General features: G+C 41.7%; 1 protein-coding gene across 4 annotated transcripts in view; it reads left to right on the top strand.

Annotated features, from left to right (window-relative positions):
• The window catches only part of COL2A1 (collagen type II alpha 1 chain), a 118,144-nt gene that overhangs the window by 68,688 nt on the left and 28,952 nt on the right, over positions 1-20,504 (top strand). For all 4 annotated transcript variants that reach the window (XM_060252191.1, XM_060252193.1, XM_060252190.1 and 1 more), the window contains 11 exons: positions 1,396-1,449; positions 2,077-2,175; positions 2,650-2,703; positions 4,848-4,901; positions 7,164-7,217; positions 7,816-7,869; positions 10,050-10,094; positions 10,214-10,312; positions 11,203-11,310; positions 11,514-11,567; positions 19,315-19,368. In XM_060252191.1, coding sequence (XP_060108174.1) covers positions 1,396-1,449; positions 2,077-2,175; positions 2,650-2,703; positions 4,848-4,901; positions 7,164-7,217; positions 7,816-7,869; positions 10,050-10,094; positions 10,214-10,312; positions 11,203-11,310; positions 11,514-11,567; positions 19,315-19,368 — 729 coding nt within the window. The remainder of the gene's footprint in view (positions 1-1,395; positions 1,450-2,076; positions 2,176-2,649; positions 2,704-4,847; positions 4,902-7,163; positions 7,218-7,815; positions 7,870-10,049; positions 10,095-10,213; positions 10,313-11,202; positions 11,311-11,513; positions 11,568-19,314; positions 19,369-20,504) is intronic.

Here is a 20,504-nt window from a genome sequence, read left to right as displayed (position 1 = left end):
GATGCCTTGTTTATACAAGCAGGAAAATAAGGTGGTAAAATAAATACTGTAGAATTGATTGTGCTAGTACGAATGGGGAAGTTCCAGTTTTGAATGTTCCTTTGAATCAGGCCTCTCCTGAAATAAGAGAGGATACTGGTTCTTTAACAGCTTCATATCAGGGTAATACTCCACACTGCCACAGATCCACCATTTCCTCCCATTACTATTCCAAGGAATGTGCTGGAATCCCGTTGTGTTATAGTGTGCGGAGTAGAGATGGAGAACATGCTGATAGAGTATCAACAGCAATAGGGTCTGGATTTCCTCTATTATTTCCCAAGGCCCAAGGGTTGATTTTAGATGTGTCACTAACTTAGTAGAAGAACTTACCAATGGGAGGTTCTCTTGCACTGAGTTTAAATCGGGGCAATACCCATGCAAAGCCACATTGGTACCCAGCTTAAATGAGATGCCTTGAAAATACAAAGTCCCACAAGTGAGTTCTTTTGCCTCAACACTATGTTGAAATCAGGCCATGGTCTGGAGGCTTGGGAGCAAGCAGAGGCCACACACCACTCCCAATTATGACTGTTCTTGAATGTATTTGTTTACCATATATATCTCCGGTTCTTTCACTGAGGAGTAGAAAGTAGTGTATGCACAACTACCAGATGGTCTCTCATCCAAACTGATTACAGTGCCTGATCTGTTAGGTCTGAGCAAATAAAACTGCACTGTGAGCTTTCAGATAATTCTCTGGGTCCTTTGTGGGCATGTCTAATTCAGTTTTCAGCAGGGCTTTTTTTGTAACAGGAACTGTTTTGCATATTTGGCCACACACCCCTGATGTAGCCTATCCTCTAAGAGTTTACAGGGCTCTTAGTGCAGGGCCTACTGTAAGCTCCAGGAGGATTGGCTACATCAGGGATGTGTGGCCTAATATGCAAAGGAGTTCCTGCTACAAAAAAAAAGCTCTGCTTTTTAGTGACACATTATTGATTAGTTAAATCCTGATTTTGAATATCCATGGAGGGCTTTAGAATTAGAGAGTTGAGGCTTCAGGTCATAACAAACACAATGATGACTCAATTTCTTTCAAACAATTGGGCAGTGATACTGCAAAATTCAAACTAGGGATTTTTAATCTGCTCATGGAAGCTGCCACCATGGTATTCTCAAAGGAAATCAGAGGGATCCATAATTTTTTTTTTGCCAGTTTCTTCTCCTAAACCAATAGCTGGACCAAATCATTTGTTAAACATTCCACAACCACCTTATGGTTAATCTAAATCGGTGCAGCAGTTTTTGCTTTTGACCCCATCTTGTAATCAATAAATGGGTCAGCGGGCAACAATTCAAGGGAAAGGGTTAAGAAAGCATCTTGATTGTCTGCTGCCTGTCTCTTGCATCTAGGGTCTCACTGGTCGTCCTGGAGATGCTGGTCCTCAAGGCAAAGTTGGCCCATCTGTAAGTGAAATTTGATTATTTTGTGTCTCATCCAGAATAGCAGGGAGGGCTGAAGTTCAGAGAAAAGAGGCAGAAACCAAATTTGAGGAAGGGATCACTGGATAAAGAGAAGGATAGTTATTGGAGCACAAAAGATGGCAACTTAATGTGGGGATAAAGGAAAGAGGAGGAGGTTGGATTAGAGGTGGGAAACAGTAGAAATGCTGGATTTGGTTTTGAAGGCAATATGCAGATATAGAGTGTGGGAGAGCAGTAGATGTGGGGTTTTAGGTTATATTGGGATATTTTACATACCTGTAGTGGGAGATACTGATGCTGAAAGTGTGCCTTTTTACAGAGTGTCATTGCATAGTAGATAGATGTTAATGCAACATTGGCTAGCTTTTCAGAACTGTCCTTGGGAAGTTGAATCTTCTCACTAGACAGGAGTGAGAGGGTGGAAGAGCTAATAGTAGGCGCCAAGCTGATGCTGGTTGTCCACAGAGGAATAAGCATTCAGATTCCAAAGCAAATCCAGAGCTCTCTTCTGGACCAGATTAGCACTTCAAGCTAGTTAGGTGCACCTTCTCTGGTACCCGTTCTTTGACTTTCTGACTTTTTAAGATAAGTTGTTAATTCTCTCACTAGGGTGCCCCAGGAGAAGATGGACGACCTGGCCCTCCTGGTCCACAAGGTGCTCGTGGTCAGCCTGGCGTGATGGGTTTCCCAGGTCCTAAAGGTGCTAACGTAAGTCAACCTGCAAGTGATATCCATTGACAAGTATGGCCTAAGCAGGGGTACCAAGAAGGTTACAAAGAGAAATGGGAAATAGCTGTGATATACAAAATGTGCCTTTAGCTGTTGACCCAGCAGAAAAGTCTCCATACAGCCCATAAGACATTATCCAACTGGAAACCCTTTCCATGTCCACAATTTCCATCATCAGGAAGGAACAAAAGAGGGAGGTGAATTTATGCAGTGAGGCATGGGAAGTATTGTGTTTGTCACAGCTTATTTGTGTTTTTTTGCTTTGCTGAAGCAACCGCTTGTTCCCTGCTTTGACCCATTTGTCCCATAAAACCATGCATGTTGACGCCATCAAAACAGAAGTGGATGGGTGAAAAAAAGTCTGTCTAGTAGAGTTCCCACTGCTTGTCCGGTGGAATGTTCAGATTTGACCAGAAGCTCCTCAGTTGCCATCTTTGTTTTCTTTCTGTCTAGGGTGAACCTGGCAAAGGTGGTGAGAAGGGACTTCCTGGTGCTCCTGGTCTACGTGTAAGTAGGTTTGCATATATTTCCACTCCACACACAATGTGTATCACAAAGCCCTCCTCTTCCTCTCCTGATTCCAAGCACTGACAACTCAATCATTCTGTGCCAGTTTGAAAAAGATCAAACTATCATCACCACACAATTGCTGTACACTTGAGCTGCAACACAGATAACCTGGATGGTGGTGGAGGTGTGTTGTGTTCTCATGATATGCTTGCAACTCACCTGTGCAAATAAATAAAGCAAGAATAAGAAGACTGCAGATTTATACCCCGCCCTTCTCTCTGAATCAGAGACTCAGAGCGGCTTACAATCTCCTATATCTTCTCCCCCCACAACAGACACCCTGTGAGGTGAGTGGGGCTGAGAGGACTCTCACAGCAGCTACCCTTTCAAGGACAACCTCTGCCAGAACTATGGCTGACCCAAGGCCCTTCCAGCAGCTGCAAGTAGAGGAGTGGGGAATCAAACCCGGTTCTCCCAGATAAGAGTTCGCACACCCAACCACTACACCAAACTGGCACAGATGCAGCCTTCAGCCTAGCCAAGATACCACAGTGTGACATTTATTCAGCATAGAAGTATTCTCATGTGTTGAAAGTCTGGACACCCACAGCTCATTTGCTACATAACCTGAGCACAGACTAAGTAAAAGGGGTAGAAACTGGGGGTGGTGGTGATTAGTTTCACAGTTTAGGGCTATCCTGGCAGAGAGTTCGTCTCATTCTTGAACAAATCCAGCTAGCGTCTAATCTTATTGTCACTAAAATCAATCATGCCGACAAAAGAAAAATTATTACCTACCTATGTGCCTTTCCACTCTAACCTGGATAGTCCAGGCTGGACTTGTCTCACCAGATCTTGGATTCTAAGATGGTTTGGCCTTGGTTAGCATTTAGATGGGAGATCATCAAGGGATACCAGGGTTGCAACGCAGAGGCAGGCAATACCAAACCACCTCTGAAGGTCCCTTGCTTTGAAAAACGTACAGGGTTGCCATAAGTTGGTTGCAATTTGTCAGCAAAAAACACACACTACCTTTCCAAATATTTCAGGCAGCTGTTTTAGGGGACCCCCATGTTGTTAAGGAGGCAAAAAACTATTCCATAATAACTATGCAGGCATTCTAGGAAATTTAAAGGACATCTCCTCTCAAAAATTTTATACACAAAGAGCATTTTAGTGCCATGCATGTGATTTTAAAGAATTCACTGCACTCCTGTAGGTCTGAGATCAATACTGCAGGATATCCCACCGGCCCTCAGTGGGGAACAAGGGAGCATACCACAACATGACAGATCCTAGAAGTTTTGCTAGAGTTGCAAACTCATAACATTTCCTGACAATTCAGGCTGCTATTGGCTGCCCAAATTCAAACTTTGGGCTCTTTCTAAGGGCTTATGGGATAGCAGAGAGGTGTCTGTGGTGGAAGCAGTGAAGATGGAGTATTTTAGCACAATCTAGCAGTATTTTTTCCTTTATAATCAAGAATCCCAGCAGTTAACATTTTACTTAGCAGCTTAGCAGTAGCATGTGAAAGGATTTCTGTAACTGGCTGGCTTGCATCACAGCCATACAATTACTGCCATACAAAATAGGAAATTTCATGCAACCCATTTCTGATTCCAGCTCTCTAAACTTTGGCATATTTTCTTTTGCGGGTGAGGTGGAGGGAAGAAGAAAGAATGATATTAATCCTTTAAATAAGAAAGGTATAGTAGTTAGAATAGTAGTCTTTGAACAGAGAGACTTGGCTTCAAATGTGTCACTAGTTAACTGTGACCATCTCTCTCAGCCTAACCTACCTCACAAGAGTTGTCAGTGGCTATTAGCCACAGCTTATTGTTGGAACTCTCTGTCTGGGGCAGTTATGCTCTGTATTCTTGTGCCTGGGGGGGGGCACAGTGGAAGGGCTTCTAGCCCCACTGGGGGACCTCTTGATGGCACTTGGGTTTTTTGGCCACTGTGTAACACAAAGTGTTGAACTGGATGAGCCATTGGCCTGATCAAACATGGCTTCTCTTATGTTCTTAAGATAAAATGTATGTTTATGTCTGCTGGAGAACCCTATATAGACTATCCTGGTGGAAAGACAAGATAAATGCATGTGAGAGATAGCCAAGATTCTTGTTTTTTTCCCTTTATAGGGTCTTCCTGGTAAAGATGGTGAAACAGGAGCGGCTGGGCCACCTGGACCTTCAGTGAGTATTTTCTGACTCTTGATATTCTAGAATATTGTGTTTGTAGACACAGTAGCTGAAAACATACCAGTCAGAACCCTGGTCTTGTATTGTCCTACCCATAAGGGGACAGAGCCTTTTTAAGGACAAGGGAAGGGGGTGGGGCAAGATAATTGATGGGGCTTCCTTTTGGTTGTTCTGTTGATCACAATCAATGGGAGAAAACTCATGTGGTGAATACACTCAAAGTCTTTGTCTTGTTGCACAAGATTGTTGGAAATAGTTTGTTTTTCCCCTACGTGTTCCTTATAGGGGAGAAAATTACAGAGTGATACAACTTAGGCAATCAGTAGCAGACTGGACTATTGCAATGCACTCTAGTTGGGGCTACCCTTGAAGAGTATTTGGAAGCTTCAACTAGTGCAAATTGCTATGGCTAGACTGATCGCTGGGGTCAGCTCCTGGGAACATGTGACCCCAACATTACAGCAATTACACTGGCTACCATTCTGCTCCCAAGCCAAGATGTTGGTTTTGTCCTATAAAGGCATACATGGCTTGGGACTGGGGTATCTGAAGGGCTGTCTTCTCCCATATGTTCCTGCCCAGGAATTAAGATTACAGGGTAAGGCCCTCCTGATTGCTCCACTAATTAAAGAAGCTTGTCTGGTGGGCATATGAGAGTGGGCATTTTCAGTGGCAGCTCCACGATTATGGAACAGCCTCCCCACGGAGATGCACCCAGCCTCCTCACTTTTGATCTTCAGGAAGCAGTTAAAGATAGTTTTGTTTAGGGTTGCATTTGACTATTTTTTAGTTATTGGCAGTCCTAATTGAGATTCTAAATTGCAGTCTTTTATTTTTTTTTAAAAAAAATATTTTATTTACATTGTCAGCTGCTTTGATTTCTGTATGGTAGAAAGGTAGCGAATAAATATAATAAATAGGTGATATCTGTGGCCCTATGTGCCAGTTTAGATGCTGTGTCCATTTCTCTCCCTTTGAAGTAAACATATTTAGGATCGAAGAATAATCTTACTAGCCCTTCCCCATTGTGTGTTTGCTGTAATACATTTTACATCTCCTCCTATATTAAGATCCTTGGATTGGTTCAATCCAAGTTTCTTGTATCTCTATTTAACGCACCCAGATGTACTTCTGATGTTATCCTTAGTCAAGAAGCTGGTCTGCCCAAAGCTGAATTAAAAATTTGGGAATATGCAATATATTACTAGTTAAGAATACATTCTGAACCAAAGGGTCTAATTCCCTTGTTGTTAGCCTCCGACCCTTATCCTCCTGTATGGTCATCAAAGATAGTTGACAACATTAAACTGACTGGCTTGGAACCAGAAGCCCTGTTTGACATGGGGTTGAATGAAGCAAAAGCTCTTATCACTCAAAGATTAACTGATACAGAATCCCAAAATGATGAGGCAATACTTCCTCTAATTTGCAGGAGTTTGAAAAAAGAACCAAGCTACACATACCCTCATTTCGGATATAGCTTTTGAGAAATACAGATGAGATTTTTCAAGAGCATGATTCAATGCATTTCCCTCCACTGTTTTACATGGTAGATTTTCTCACCTGCCTATGTAGCAACGCTGTTGTCCTTGTTCGAGTAATGTGGTTGAGTCTATTACACATATACTCTTATATTCTTCTTGAATATTATCAAGAAGAAAGGCTCCACATGCTTATCCCATTACTCTCCAGATTTAAGTTACTACAATATTATATTGACCTCAGCCCTGAAACTCTTTGGATATACTTGTTAGAAGATTGTCTGAAATTTGTATCTTACGTGGTAGCAAAATTCTGTGTATTAGCTCTCAGTGGAACTGTCTGACTAAGGAAATTATAAAGGCTGAAAAATATATCAGTGTTTTAAAAATCTTCTTTTTATATGTGATTCTACTTTTTATATATAAATTTTTAAAACTGTCTTTATCTGTTTTTATCCTTGCTGGTCTTTTGACCATAATAAACTTGATTGACTGATCGATCGACATTTTACATCTCACAAAGCCATAAACCTCTAGTCCAGGGGTGGCCAATGGTAGCTCTCCAGATGTTTTTTGCTTACATCTCCCATCAGCCCCAGCCAGCATGACCAATGGCTGGGGCTGATGGGAGTTGTAGGCACCTTTGGCCACCCCTGCTCTAGCCCTCTCAGCTTACAAAGATCAGCCCTGTTCCCCAATCTCTGTGCCTTGCTTCCCTCTTCTAGGGATACAACTCTTTTAGGCCTGCACTGAATCCCTTTTTCCTTCTTCTCAGGGTCCAGCAGGTGAGAGAGGCGAGCAGGGTGCCCCAGGACCTTCCGGATTCCAGGTGAGCAGAGCATCGCCCCATTAAGGACAGTGCTTTATCTCTTCCCCTTCTGAACTTCTTCTCCCAGCCCTGCCAGCTGAGTCTGTCTCTGCTTTAGAGTGCAGCTATAGGCTTAAACAGGTGAGCTTAGAATTAGGGGGAGATCCCTAACCACTGAAATGATGAATGGTTCTTTGTGCTGGAAGCAAATAAACACAACATAAAGAGTGACCAGCCCTCTAAGATTTATCCATGTCCTTGGGCTGCATATTCTTCTGAGGCTACTGTCTGAGAAACTTTCATCCAGGTTTCTGACACAGCCCCTTGTTTCCCTGATGGCTGTTCACAAATCCCAGTGGTATATGCCTCTCACTTTGAGAATCTCTGGGACAGAATTTCTGTGCTATAGGAATAGTGTGGGTTTGCTCACTTTGCATCTGGGGAGCCCAGGTAAGCCGGCATAGCTTTGATCAAGGGGTCTGGAAGGCAGGGAATCCCTTCCTAAATGCTTCCTTCCACTTTTCCTGATACTCAAGCTGGTCAAACTGCCTCCTTTGGTAGGGTGCTGTTGTCTAACAGTCTACCAAGCTATGTTAACACTGGGTATTCTTGCTTTCAGGGACTTCCAGGGCCCCCAGGCCCTCCAGGTGAAGGTGGAAAACCAGGTGACCAGGTAAGAGGCGATGGACCCCCATGCAGCACAGGGCAGTCTTTTTCTGTGTCATGTGATTCTGAATTAGGATTGGAGTCCTAGCTTTCCAGTAGGTTAGGCTATGACTGAGTTTGGGGGATCTCTTGTGTTCTTTTTTGAGACTCCCACTTTCACACATGAATCTGCCTTATTTGAATCAGACCTTTGGTCTATCAAGGTCAGTATTGTCTACTTAGACTGGCAGCAGTTTTCCAAGGTCTCAGGCAGAAATCATTTACAAAAGTCTTTCACATCACCTACTGCCTGGTCGTATTAACTGGAGATGCCAGGGATTGAACCTGTGACCTCCTGCATATAAAGCGGAGGCTTTTCCACTGAGCCACGGCTCCTCCTTTCTCACACAAGCACTGCAGTTTACATATTCTTTATTAACTGAGAGTGTGGTCAAAAGCATAAATCATAGATTTTAAGTATTTTTTTCAGAAAGGGCAATTAACCATTGGAGGAGACTGTTTGGGGAAAGATCCATTATTTGTCCCCAACAAAGCCAGAATGGTAATGTAGCAGAGGTCCTGACTTTTGTGTGCCCTGGTGCCATCACTGAGTACAATCCAGCACAAACTAAAGCATATTGAAGCTCTTTGGTGCTAGTGACCATATTATGCCTGCAAGTATCAGTCAGGTTTATAGTTTCTAAGGACATACCAACAACTCAGATTTAATAGCCATTCCTTGTGCCTAGGAACCCTGGGAACTGTAGCTAGATTCAAGTCCGGTAGTGCCTTAAAGACCAACAAGATTTCTAGGATATAAACCTTCAAGGGTCAAAGGTACTTTCTTCAAATACTAGGAATTGGAGTTCCGGGAAAGGGTGTTAGGGATTTCTAATAGGATTCTCAGCATCATTAGCAACCTGCAGTTCCAGGGATCCTTTGAGGAAAACCATGGCAGTTAAACCAGTATAATATTGATACAAGCTTGTAGCATCCATGTGTCTTTGCTGCAAATCAAAGAGTGCACATTGAGCTATTTGGTGAGACATTAACGTTTTTATCCACCAGCAACGAACTGCAATTTATGTGTGTGTACACTTGACAGTGCTTGATACAGGAAACTCCTAAGGCTATGGGGGATAGCAAGGGTCACCCTTATTATAACGTGGGTAGAACAAGAACTCAGCAGGGAGTTAACTCTTCAGTCGGAGGTTGTTCACTGCACAGTTACTTACCCCAAAACAATAACCTTTCCTTGTTTATGAACTGAGTCTGCTGGATGTATTTCAAGAAGACAAGGTGGTCAAGAAACATTGCTACCATTTTGCCATTTAGGGAGTAGCAATGGGACCTGAGTGAAGGCAAAAGACTTGGCATTCAGTGTTGCAAAAAAAAACCCCAGAACAGTTTAAGAATGTGTGTTGTGATTCTTTTTTAAAAAACCATAATAATCTCTAGTGACATTATGAAAATACAAGAGAACTTTTTCTGGAGCAACTTCATTTTTCATGCCAAAAGATTTCTCCCTTTTCCATGCATTCTGAGTGCATAGACTGTTTGATTGTTTAAGGCAATATTTACATGTAGTATAGAGCTGGAGACCTCTCCAGAGTTAAGAGAACTTTGCCACATGTGGCTGGAAACACAGGGCTGCCTCCCCTAAAGGACACTTCTGCTTCTTGCTTTCTCTTATTGGTTATCTTAACATTTTCACGTTTTTACTTTTTCTCCCTCTCCTAATATAAAGTTACAAGCATAATAATGTTTAAGGGGGAAATCTGAAAATGATTCTATGATCAGGGAAATCTCACTGTGGGATATAATTTATTTATTATTTGATTTATATCCCGCCGAAGCAGGCTCAGGGCAGCTCACAACATAAAACCCCACAACAATTACATTTATAAGTATTAAAATTACACATTTGGTAATAAAATGATTAAAACAGTTAAAACAGAAAACGGAATATTGAGTTGGTGCTATTCTGGTGGCGATGGCATTCTTCTACTTTTCTTAAGTACCGGTGCTGAGTCAATTGAATGCCAGCCGGAAGAGGACAGCCTTGCGGAACTGCACAAGGTTCCATCTTGATCTAAGGGTTCTGCTTTTTAACAGCCATTCATCCACTCACAGTTGATAACAAGCAGGTCTGGTTGCTGGACCTGTAGATTCCATCTTCTTTTCTGAGTCTTTTTTGTCTACTTTTAGGGTGTTCCAGGAGAGGCTGGAGCTTCAGGTCTGGTTGGCCCCCGGGTAAGTAGTATATAATGAAAGTGCAGCATGCTAGAAGAAACATACATGTTTTAAGAGTGGAGCATGTTTTCAGAGGCATTTTGGCCCCTTTTCTCACTCTGACCTCTTTTTTCTCCTAGGGTGAACGTGGCTTCCCAGGTGAACGTGGATCTCCAGGTGCCCAAGGCTTGCAGGGTCCTCGTGGACTGCCTGGAACTCCTGGTACTGATGGACCCAAGGTAGGTCCTTGCATAGTTTCCTGTTCTCCAGTGCAACTCACACACTCTTCACTTCTGATGGGTGGCTGTAAATAAAAAAGCTCTTAAGCCTCTGAATCCTCAGGGTTTCCCAAACTTTCCCCCCATGGCCCAGTTCTTTCCCTGTGGTCCAGGCTGAGGATGCTCAGGAAGCAATACAGAGACTGCATGCCGGCCAGGAGCTTTCCCTGCCCTCTCTGATGTTTCCAAACATCAGAGAGGGACAAGGGAGGACTTCTGGCCAGCTTGCAGTGTCTGTAGTGCTCTCTGAGTGCTGCAGGCAGTGGCAGCTTGGGAGGCAGGGACTGAAGCGCAGCACAGCATTCAGCGCCAAAGATAAAAAGAGGGGGAAGCGGGCTGTTGGGCCGTCCCTGGTGACCCAGTATTGAGGCTTCCGTGGCCCGGTACCGGGTCACAACCCTGCAAATGGGAAATGCTGCTCTAGACATATTAGCTGAGCACATTCATAGAAACAGTATGCAGAAAATAGCCAAGATTCTCTCTGAGTGGCAAGAGTATGCATGTTGAGAGATATCCCCATCAGTCAACTTTGGACTCAGCAGGAGTTGGATTCTTTATGAAAAGGTGGCTAAATACACAAAGGTCTTGCAGTTGCTACCCCTTGCCTGTCTGCCAGTTTAAATTTCTCCTGCTACATTTTCAGATTGAGTTGCAACTAATGGTATAGTGGCAGGAGTCATGTCAGCTCAAAAGGGATACGTGTGTTTGCCTGGTCAGTCCCATGATGTGGTGTAATGTGGGTGTTCATTTCAAGAAATATGAGGGATCTTGTCTCTGATTCTGAAAATCCACTGTGATTCTCACCCAAGCAGCAGCCTAATGATTGTGGCCTTGTTTTCTTTCTGTTCCAGGGTGCAACCGGTCCTTCTGGCGCCCCTGGATCTCAAGGACCCCCAGGTCTGCAGGGAATGCCCGGTGAGAGAGGAGCGGCTGGTATTGCTGGACCAAAGGGAGACAGGGTAAGTGATGCCACTTTGTGGGTTCCTACAGCTGTTTTTTTAGGGATTTCAGTACCACAGTCAGCAGCAAAGTGCAATTGAAAAGTGCTTTTGCTCTGGTTGTTGGTTTTATAATTTCTGCCTCTGGTTGTTCTCACCAACTGAAATGGCTCTCAGAATGACCAGTTTTGATGGGTTTCTTACTGTCATTTTTTCTTTGACAGGGTGATGTTGGTGAGAAGGGCCCAGAAGGCGCACCTGGCAAGGACGGAGGCAGAGTAAGTCCAGCCCTTAACTTTTCCTTATCTTTTGAGCATCAAACTTCTTGTTTATTGAAACAAGCTGGTAACGCTGACAAGTGCACCCAATAACTAAGTATCCATCTGTTGTTTCTCTTTATATATATATAAATCTGTTGTTTCTCTTTATATATATATATGTGTTCATATGTGTTGCTTTGGTGTAGTGGTTAGGTGTGTGGACTCTTATCTGGGAGAACCGGGTTTGATTCCCCACTCCTCCACTTGCACTTGCTGGAATGGCCTTGGGTCAGCCATATCTCTCTCAGAGGTTGTCCTTGAAAGGGCAGCTGCTGTGAGAGTCCTCTCAGCCCCAACCACCTCACAGGGTGTCTGTTGTGGGGGGGGGAGATATAGGAGATTGTGATTAAAGCAATTTTATTTGGTAACATATGGTAACAAATTATATTCCTTGCATCATTAATAGCTTCTTAATCTATCCCATATATTACTTTCTACCCACCCCTCCCCCCGTTACTTGACCCCCGCTGGTGTTATTTACTTCAAGTACTAATGTTTAAAGGTACCCTTAACTAATAAAAACAAAAAATAATATTCTTTTTTCTAAGACTTAATCATTATCAAAAATTGTCCAATGTTCTTTTATTTTCCACTCTTTTTCTACATATCTTCTGAACTTTTTCCACTCCATCTTAAAAACTTCTAAATCATAGTCTCTTAAAATTCTTGTTAATTTGTCCATTTTACTCCATGTTGTAACTTTTACAGTCCAATCCCATTTCTCTGGTATTTTTTTTCTTGCTTCCACAACTGCGCATATAATGTCCTAGCAGCTGAAAGCAAGTACCAAATTATAGTTCTATCTTCTTTTGGAAATTTTTCCATTTGTAATCCCAACAGAAAAGTCTCTGCAACTTTCTTAAATTCATATCCCAAGATCCTAGAAATTTCTTGTTGAATCATCTGCCAGTACTTTTTTGCTCTCTCACAAGTCCACCACACATGGTAGAAAGAACCTTCATTTTTTTACATTTCCAACATCTGTCTGGCATCTTATTATTCATCTTTGCCAATTTCTTAGGAGTCATATATCATCTATACATCATTTTAAAACAGTTCTCTTTAATACTTTGACACGTCGAAAGCTTCATAGAGTTTTTCCACAAATATTCCCAAGTTTCCATCTGTATTTCTTTATTTACATTAATTGCCCACTTAATCATTTGAGATTTCACTACTTCATCTTCCGTAGACCATTTTAAAAGTAATTTATATAATTTTGAAATTAATTTTTCGTTGTCTCCAAGCAGAACTTTTTCCATTTCTGTTTGCTCTTTTCTTATTCCTTCAGTTTTAATGTCATTCTCCACCAAGCTGTTTATTTGTTGCATTTGAAACCAATCATATTTTTCAGCTCTTCAGCAGTTTTCAATTCTATTTTGCCACTTTGTATTTTTAATGATTATATGACAACCACTTTTCTTCACCCATCTCAGCTGTTATTTTATCACTTCAGCTGGCACTATCCATAATGGTTTTCTCTCATCTCCATATTTCTTATATTTCATCCATTTATTTAGCAAGCTGTTTCTTATATAATGGTGAGAGAAAAAAAGTCTATCTTTTTTCCCCATAATACATATAAGCATATCAGCCAAATTTATTTCCATGACCTTCCAACGCTAAGAGTTTTTTATTTAACAACATTATCCATTATCAAAGATTTCAGGTTTTCACGGCTGGTAACATCATTAGGGTTTGTAGAATCTTTCGGGATCAAGTGCCGTGTTCTACTGGAGAAAGTTTTCCTTCCAGACGTTTCGTTCTCAGCTTCTTCCAGGAAGCCCCACCAAACAATGGGCACATCCACAAACCAATTGCCCTTTCATCACACCCCCTCCAGCCTACAAATAGCAGCTCTCCAGCAGCCCTGGCCCCACTCAATGCACAGCAGCCAAGAAGGTCTGAGCGCCTGCTCTGGCTGCAATGCCACTGAGGATGTTCTCCGCAGCTGAGAACGAAACGTCTGGAAGGAAAACTTTCTCCAGTAGAACACGGCACTTGATCCCGAAAGATTCTACAAACCCTAATAACATTATCCATTCTTTTATCCATACTAAGCAAACTGCTTCATGATATAATTTTAAGTCTGGTAATTGAAATCCGCCTCTCTCTTTTGCATCTGTTAAAATTTTCATTTTAATTCTTGGTTTCTTCCCCGCCCAAACAAACTCTGAAATTTTTCTTTGCCATCTATTAAATTGTTACTGTCTTTCACAATCGGAATAGTTTGAAACAAATACATTATTCTTGGTAGAATATTCATTTTAATTGCGGCTATTCTACCCAACAGTGACAAATTAAGTTTATTCCACTTTAACATATCTTCATCCATTTTACGCCATAGCTTCTCATAATTATTTTTGAACAAATCAATATTCTTCATTGTTATCTCCACACCCAAATATTATACCTTGGAGGTAACTTTACAGCCTGTTAGTCTCCGCAATTCTTGTTGCTTATTTATTTGCATATTTTTACATAGAAGTTTTGATTTTTCTTTATTAATACAAAGTCCCACCAACTTCCCATATTCTTGTATTTTGGCTAACAACAAAGGTGTGACTTGTATGGGGTTTTCATTTATAAACATTATATCATCTTCAAATGCTCTGTATTTGTAAGTAAATCCTTTTACTTTTAATCCTTCTATTTCTTTATCTTCTTGAATTTGCATCAGTAATATTTCAAGAGTCATTATAAACAACAGTGGGGAAAGTGGACAACCTTGTCTTGTACCTTTACTAATTATCATGTCGTCTGTAAGATCAGCATTTATACATAGCAGATATACATTTACACATAAAATCCCAATTTAAATTGTCAAATGCTTTCTCTGCGTCCGCAAAAAATAATGCTACTTCCTTTTCTGGATGTTTTTCATAATATTCTATAATATTTACAACAGTTCTGATATTGTCTCTTATTTGCCTTTTGGGAAGAAACCCCACTTGATCTTCCTTTATAAGATTTATCAAATATTGTTTAAACCGTTCTGCCAAGATTCTTGTATATATTTTATAGTCATTATTTAATAATGAAATTGGTCTATAATTTTTTACGTTCGTAACATCTCTATCTTCCTTTGGAATCAACGAAATAACAGCTTCCTTCCACGTATTTGGTATTTTCCCTTTTGTTCTTATCATATTCATCAATTTCTGAAGTTTCGGGATTAACTCCTCTTTGAGGGTTTTAAAAAATTTAGCTATCCATCTGGCTCATGTGCTTTTCCATTTTTCATTGGATTAATTGCTGCTTCAATTTCTATTTTTTCAATTGGATCGTTCAAAACTTTTCGCATATTTTCTGCTAAGGGTGCTATTTTTATCTTTTGTAAGTACTCATCCATCTTTCCTTTCCTTATTTTAACACCTTTAAATAACTTGGCATAATACTTAAAGAATTCTGTTTTTATTCCTTCTTGATCTGCCACCTCTCTTCCATAAGATATAGGAGATTGTAAGCCGCTCTGAGTCTGATTCAGAGAGAAGGGCAGGGTATAAATCTGCAGTCTTCTCCTCCTCTCCTTTTGAGAAGCAAAGGAAATTATAAAATATGGTGAGCTATAGGCAAAGCATGATGAGACTCTGGACAGGAGTTGGCTTCTGAGGTCTTGGTAAAGCATATTACAATGGAATCCTAAACAGAGTTACACCCTTCTAAGTACCTGGACACCAATGGGCTTAGAATGGTGTAAGTCCACTTGGGATGGCAGCATTAGTCCATTAGAGAGTTTAGTCAGAGGAGGAAAGAAGTAGCTAGATCAAGACAGGTAGCCCTGTTGGTTTGTAGCAGTAGAAAAGAGCAAGAGTCCTGTAGCACCTTAATGACTAACAAAATTTGTGCCAGGGTATGAGCTTTTGTCATGAAAGCTTATACCCTGCCACAAATTTTGTTAGTCTTTAAGGTGCTACAGGACTCTTGCTCTTTTCTACTATTTACCCAAATGTTAAGCTAATGGATGTTCATCAGGTGTTAAGTTATAGAATATTCACCAAGTGTTAAGCTTACAGAATACTTTCCCATACCATGAAAGGAAGTTTTTCAAAGTCTGCTGAAGAAGTGTCAGATGTTTTTGGCCATTCTGACTGAATTCTGAGTCTGACTTGCGTGAATTTTGGACAGAAAAGTGATCTTTTTTGGATGATTCAGTAAATAACATGTTAGATTGTTTAGAGACAAAGTGATGAACATCTGGGCTCTGAATGCAGTATGAATGAGTAATTCCAACCTCTGCTACATAGATGGAGTATTTGCAAATGGTTAGTGATATTTTAAGATGAAATTCTCAAGGAAGACACTGGATAATTATTATGTATGAACTTGCACTGATAGTGTAAATACACAATAAAAGTGTACACTACACAAAGTGTAGTGGAGCTGCCATTAATCAGTTGCAGGCACAGTAAGAGAATATGCTAGTGCACTATAAGAAATACAAACAATTAAGTGTTCCCCTGGGTCAAAAGGACTGACACACAAAGGAAGCCACTCACTGTGTCTCTGCACGATGGGACTGTTTTGATCTTGCTTGCTTCCACTGTCCTCTATAAGGGAACTAGTAATTCAGCTACATCTCAGCAATAGAGAGATGCTTACAGAGAATAACCACATCCCTCTCAGAGGAAGCTGCCCCTGTTCCCTGCATGACTCATTCATCCAGATGTGCCTATTTTTCACTGCAGTGCAGAGATGATGCGGAATTATCTTCCTTGCTGCAGAAGCACAGCTGCATTAGCTGATTAGGGAGGAGACCGCCTGTGGAATCTCTAAGTCATTGATCTGAATAAGCCCCTGTCTGGAGGCAATGACTCTTGTAGGGGTCAATGGGTAGCTTCTGATTTGAGAGCCGGTGTGGTGTAGTGGTTAACTCTAATCTGAAAGAGCTGGGTTTGATTCCCCACTCCTCCACATGCAGCTGCTGGTGTTAGCTTGGGTCAGTCACAAATTCTCTCAGAGCAGTTCTCTCAGAGCTCTCTCAGCTCCACCTACTTCACAGGATATCTGTTATGGGGAGTGGAAGGGATAGAAGATTGTAAGCACTCTGAGACTCCAAGTGAAGGGCAAAGTATAAATCCAATTTCCTCCTCCACCACCACCACCTCCTCCTCTTCTTCCTCTTTCTCCTCCTTCTCCTCTTCCTCCCCATCTTCCTTTTTATCTTCCTCTGAGAGTGGGTCACTCTGCAAGAACAGTATCTCATGCAGAAACACAGGGGTGGACTCCTGTGAGGGAGGGTCTTGCACATGCTTTGCGGAATCAGGTATTTGTGAAAGTTTGCTTGTGTGTGTGTTCAAATATGCCTCCAATTTTATTTGAGAAAACAAAAAAATGCCTCACCTATCAGAATCTAAGAAACATAGATCACTATTAAAACAGCAACTCCTTAAAGTCCAACAGAATTTTCCAGGGAATAATCTTTCATCAGATATTAAATGAATTTTGACTCATAAAAGCTTATAGTCTGAAAAATTCTGTTGGTCTTTAACATTTTATTGGACTCAAATTTTGTTCTACTAGTGGCTGAAACTGTATTTGCATTTAAAAGAAGTGGAGGCAATCTGAGATAATCTCTGAGAGCCAGTTTGGTGTAGTGGTTAAGTGTGCGGACTCTTATCTGGGAGGACCGGGTTTGATTCCCCGCTCCTCCACTTGCACCTGCTGGAATGGCCTTGGGTTAGCCATAGCTCTGGCAGAGGTTGTCCTTGAAAGGGCAGCTGCTGTGAGAGCCCTCTCAGCCCCACCCACCTCAAAGGGTGCCTGTTGTGGGGGGAGAAGATATAGAAGATTGTCAGCTGCTCTGAGTCTCTTGATTCAGAGAGAAGGGCGGGGTATAAACCTGCAGTCTTCTTCTTCTGCTTCTCCTCCTCCTTCTCCTCCATTTTGCCTTTGTGGAAGCAAATTCGCTACTACATCTTCCTGCAAAATAAAGTTGGAGACCAGGCTATGCTTGTTATATTGTGAGCAACCTGGGTTTTTTCAATAGGGGGAGAAAGAGACATCTATCAGCTGAGCACTTGACTCCCCAGGAGCTTCCCTGCCTCCATCCATTCATGAATGATATATGATCTGGCAGAGAGCTAAGTAAGGAGGATCAGACAGAGAAAGAGCTTACAATGAGAGCTGCCAGTGAATCACAGCTGTCAGGAAGAAAAACAGACAACATTGTAGAAGTTGATTTAGTTTCAATCAGTTTTTCCTGGCCTGGTAACACATACTGTGTTCTACTGAACTGGAAAGTAAAGTAGCTAGATTTGAGTCCAATAGCACTTTAGAAACCAACCAGATTTTCAGAGCATAAGCTTTTGAGGGTCAAAGATGCCTTTATCAGAGGGAGCTTTCAAGGGTTTTGACTCTCAAAAGTGCATATGTCTCAAAAAAATCTTGTCAACTCCTGAACTATGAGCCTAGGCGCAGAATGCAAATTCTGTTAGACAAGTTTTTGGCAGCAGGTCCATCAATAGTTGCTAGTTGGGATGGACACAGAACATGAAAACAGTGGTTTGTTGGGTTGTCCAGTTCAGTGGTTCAGTTTGATTTGTGGGGGTTTTTTTCTCAGTTTCCTGAACAATTCATGGTTCGTTGGTTTATTCAGTTCAGGAAGGCATAGAATAGCCCCTGAGTGGGCTAGAGATGCCAAACTTGCGGGAGATACTTCTCTATCTGCTCTCCAAGTTTTGTGTGAATTGGATTTCAGGGGGCAGAGCTGCAGCCCCCCAAAGCAGTGCCCCCCCTGTCTAGTCTGTTTCACTGACTAGAAATGCAGGGGGCTGGGTAATAATGCCAGGCTGTCTAGAAAAACAAACCAAACATGAACCAAACAATATGCCAAGAAAAAAGGTCGGTTTGTTTTTGTGTTTGAGCGCACTGGGATCAAATGAACCAGTTCGGAACGAACCACGAATCAGCCATTTTTAGCACAAATCACAGTTCATGGTTCAGTTGGTGCTCATCCTTATCTACTGGCTATAGAAGTTAGATGAAACCTTTGTGTTTAGAGGTAGTCAACCTCTTCATACCAGTTTCTGGAGGTAGCAACAGAGGGAAGGGCTTGACCTCAGTGGCCCTTCCTTGACCTCTGTGGCTCTTCCTTCTGAGGCCACTGTGGGAAACAGGATACTGGACTTGGTGAAGGACTATTGCTCTGATCCAAAATGACTCTTTTATGTTCTTAGAATAGGTTGCTGCTGGGTGGGGCCTTGAAGAATTGAGCCACTGTGTTGGATGCTTCCTCTGTTGTGTGCCTCTTGGATGCTTCCTGTAGCATGAGTTCTACACACAAACCCCTAATACCTGAGCAGGGACATCATCCCGAGAGAAAGAGTCAGGTTGCATTTGGATTCCCCAGTGCAACCTTTGCTAGAGCTGATGAGCCTAGAAAAATCTTAGAAATTTCACCAGGCAAAACAGACCCACCTTTAAGCTCTTAAAGACTGTCCAAAGGGAAGAGTAGGATACAAGGAAGAAATACTACCCCACAGATGAGAGGAGGATATCCACCTATTATTCTGAATACCAAATGAGAAAAATCTGTATCTTTTTGAGTGTAACAAAGAAATGTGCTATCGCCTGTCTCAGATGTCCTACATTTGGGAAAGACTGTGATGATGTTTTGTTCTGAAACTTTCAGCAAAGCCGGATGATCTAACAAGCAGCAGTGTTTTTTCACTGGCACATCTAATCCTAATTTTCCTTTTGCCAGGGTTTGACGGGTCCCATTGGTCCTCCTGGTCCTTCTGGTCCCAATGGTGAGAAGGTAAGAGAAGCTTGGTTATACTTGTCTAGATTAAATGGAGAGGAAAGGCTTTGAGATCCTGTTTCTGCTTCTTCATCCTCTATCCCAGCAATAGTCTTGTCTGCTTCAGTCACAGGAGAAGTCAGAGCTGTATCTGCTTCATATGTGAACCTGCTTGACAAACCATTTCCTTTCTCAGACAACCTTGGGAACTGTAGGGGTTTTTTAAAAAATGGGGAACTAGAAAATCTCTAACTTAAAATGCTGTGCATCCTCACCAAACTACAATTCCCAACTGTCTTTGGGAGAAGCTGTGACAGTTCAGCTGATGTTGAAACCAATATGCTTTTGTAGTCTAGATATGGCAGAAATGCATGTTTACTAGAAATTGTGAGAAACGGTAGCGTGGTAGAAAAGGAATTTATTACATGACAATGAAACGAAGAACACTGGTGTCCACAAAGCCCCAAACTTCTTGGCATGAGCAAGGGAGTACAAAATACTCAAATTTGGCAGGTGAAACCAGTATAAAGTTTGAGAGGCTGGTGCCTCCTTATGGATCATGTTGCTTGGCTCAGTTGCTTGAGTCATCTAGTCCTTTTGCTCTCATCTCACATGCATGTACTTAAATATAGTTCTTGGTCTGTTCTTGGCCTGCTCCACAGTCCAACTTGCTCAAGAATAAAATAGATAAATTCATGATATTATCTGATCCTGCCATCTTCATAAATTTACATGGAGTTGCTTAGATGAGATAGCAGTGAGGAGAGTAACCTGTGAGTGCTGTAATACAAAGTGATGGCACAAATGTAGTTCAGAGGCTTGGTGTGCCGGGGTGACTCCTCTAGGTAAGATGAATAACTGTGCTGTGCTTATTATATGTACTCAGAGTGGTGGAAGGACCATAGAGAAGGTGAGAAGGCTTGGGGCTGCAGCAGCTACCTTGTCATACTGAGTTTTTAAAAAATTATTGATATGCCGTACAGTTGCTCAAGAAAGGACAAGTGAGGTCAAGAAATATCTGTTAGAATATCTAAGACTGGTTGATTGGGAGGACCATTCAGTAATCCATGTGTTTTTAACCTGTGTATTGTTTTTATGTCCTTTCAACTTATTAGCTGCCTTGAGACTAAGGAGATTGGTGGGATATAAATATT

Source organism: Heteronotia binoei, chromosome 13, assembly GCF_032191835.1.
Source record: "Heteronotia binoei isolate CCM8104 ecotype False Entrance Well chromosome 13, APGP_CSIRO_Hbin_v1, whole genome shotgun sequence".
NCBI lineage: Eukaryota > Metazoa > Chordata > Lepidosauria > Squamata > Gekkonidae > Heteronotia > Heteronotia binoei.
The sequence above is the reverse complement of the archived record's forward strand: the minus strand, read 5'-3'. Positions and strand labels throughout refer to the sequence as shown.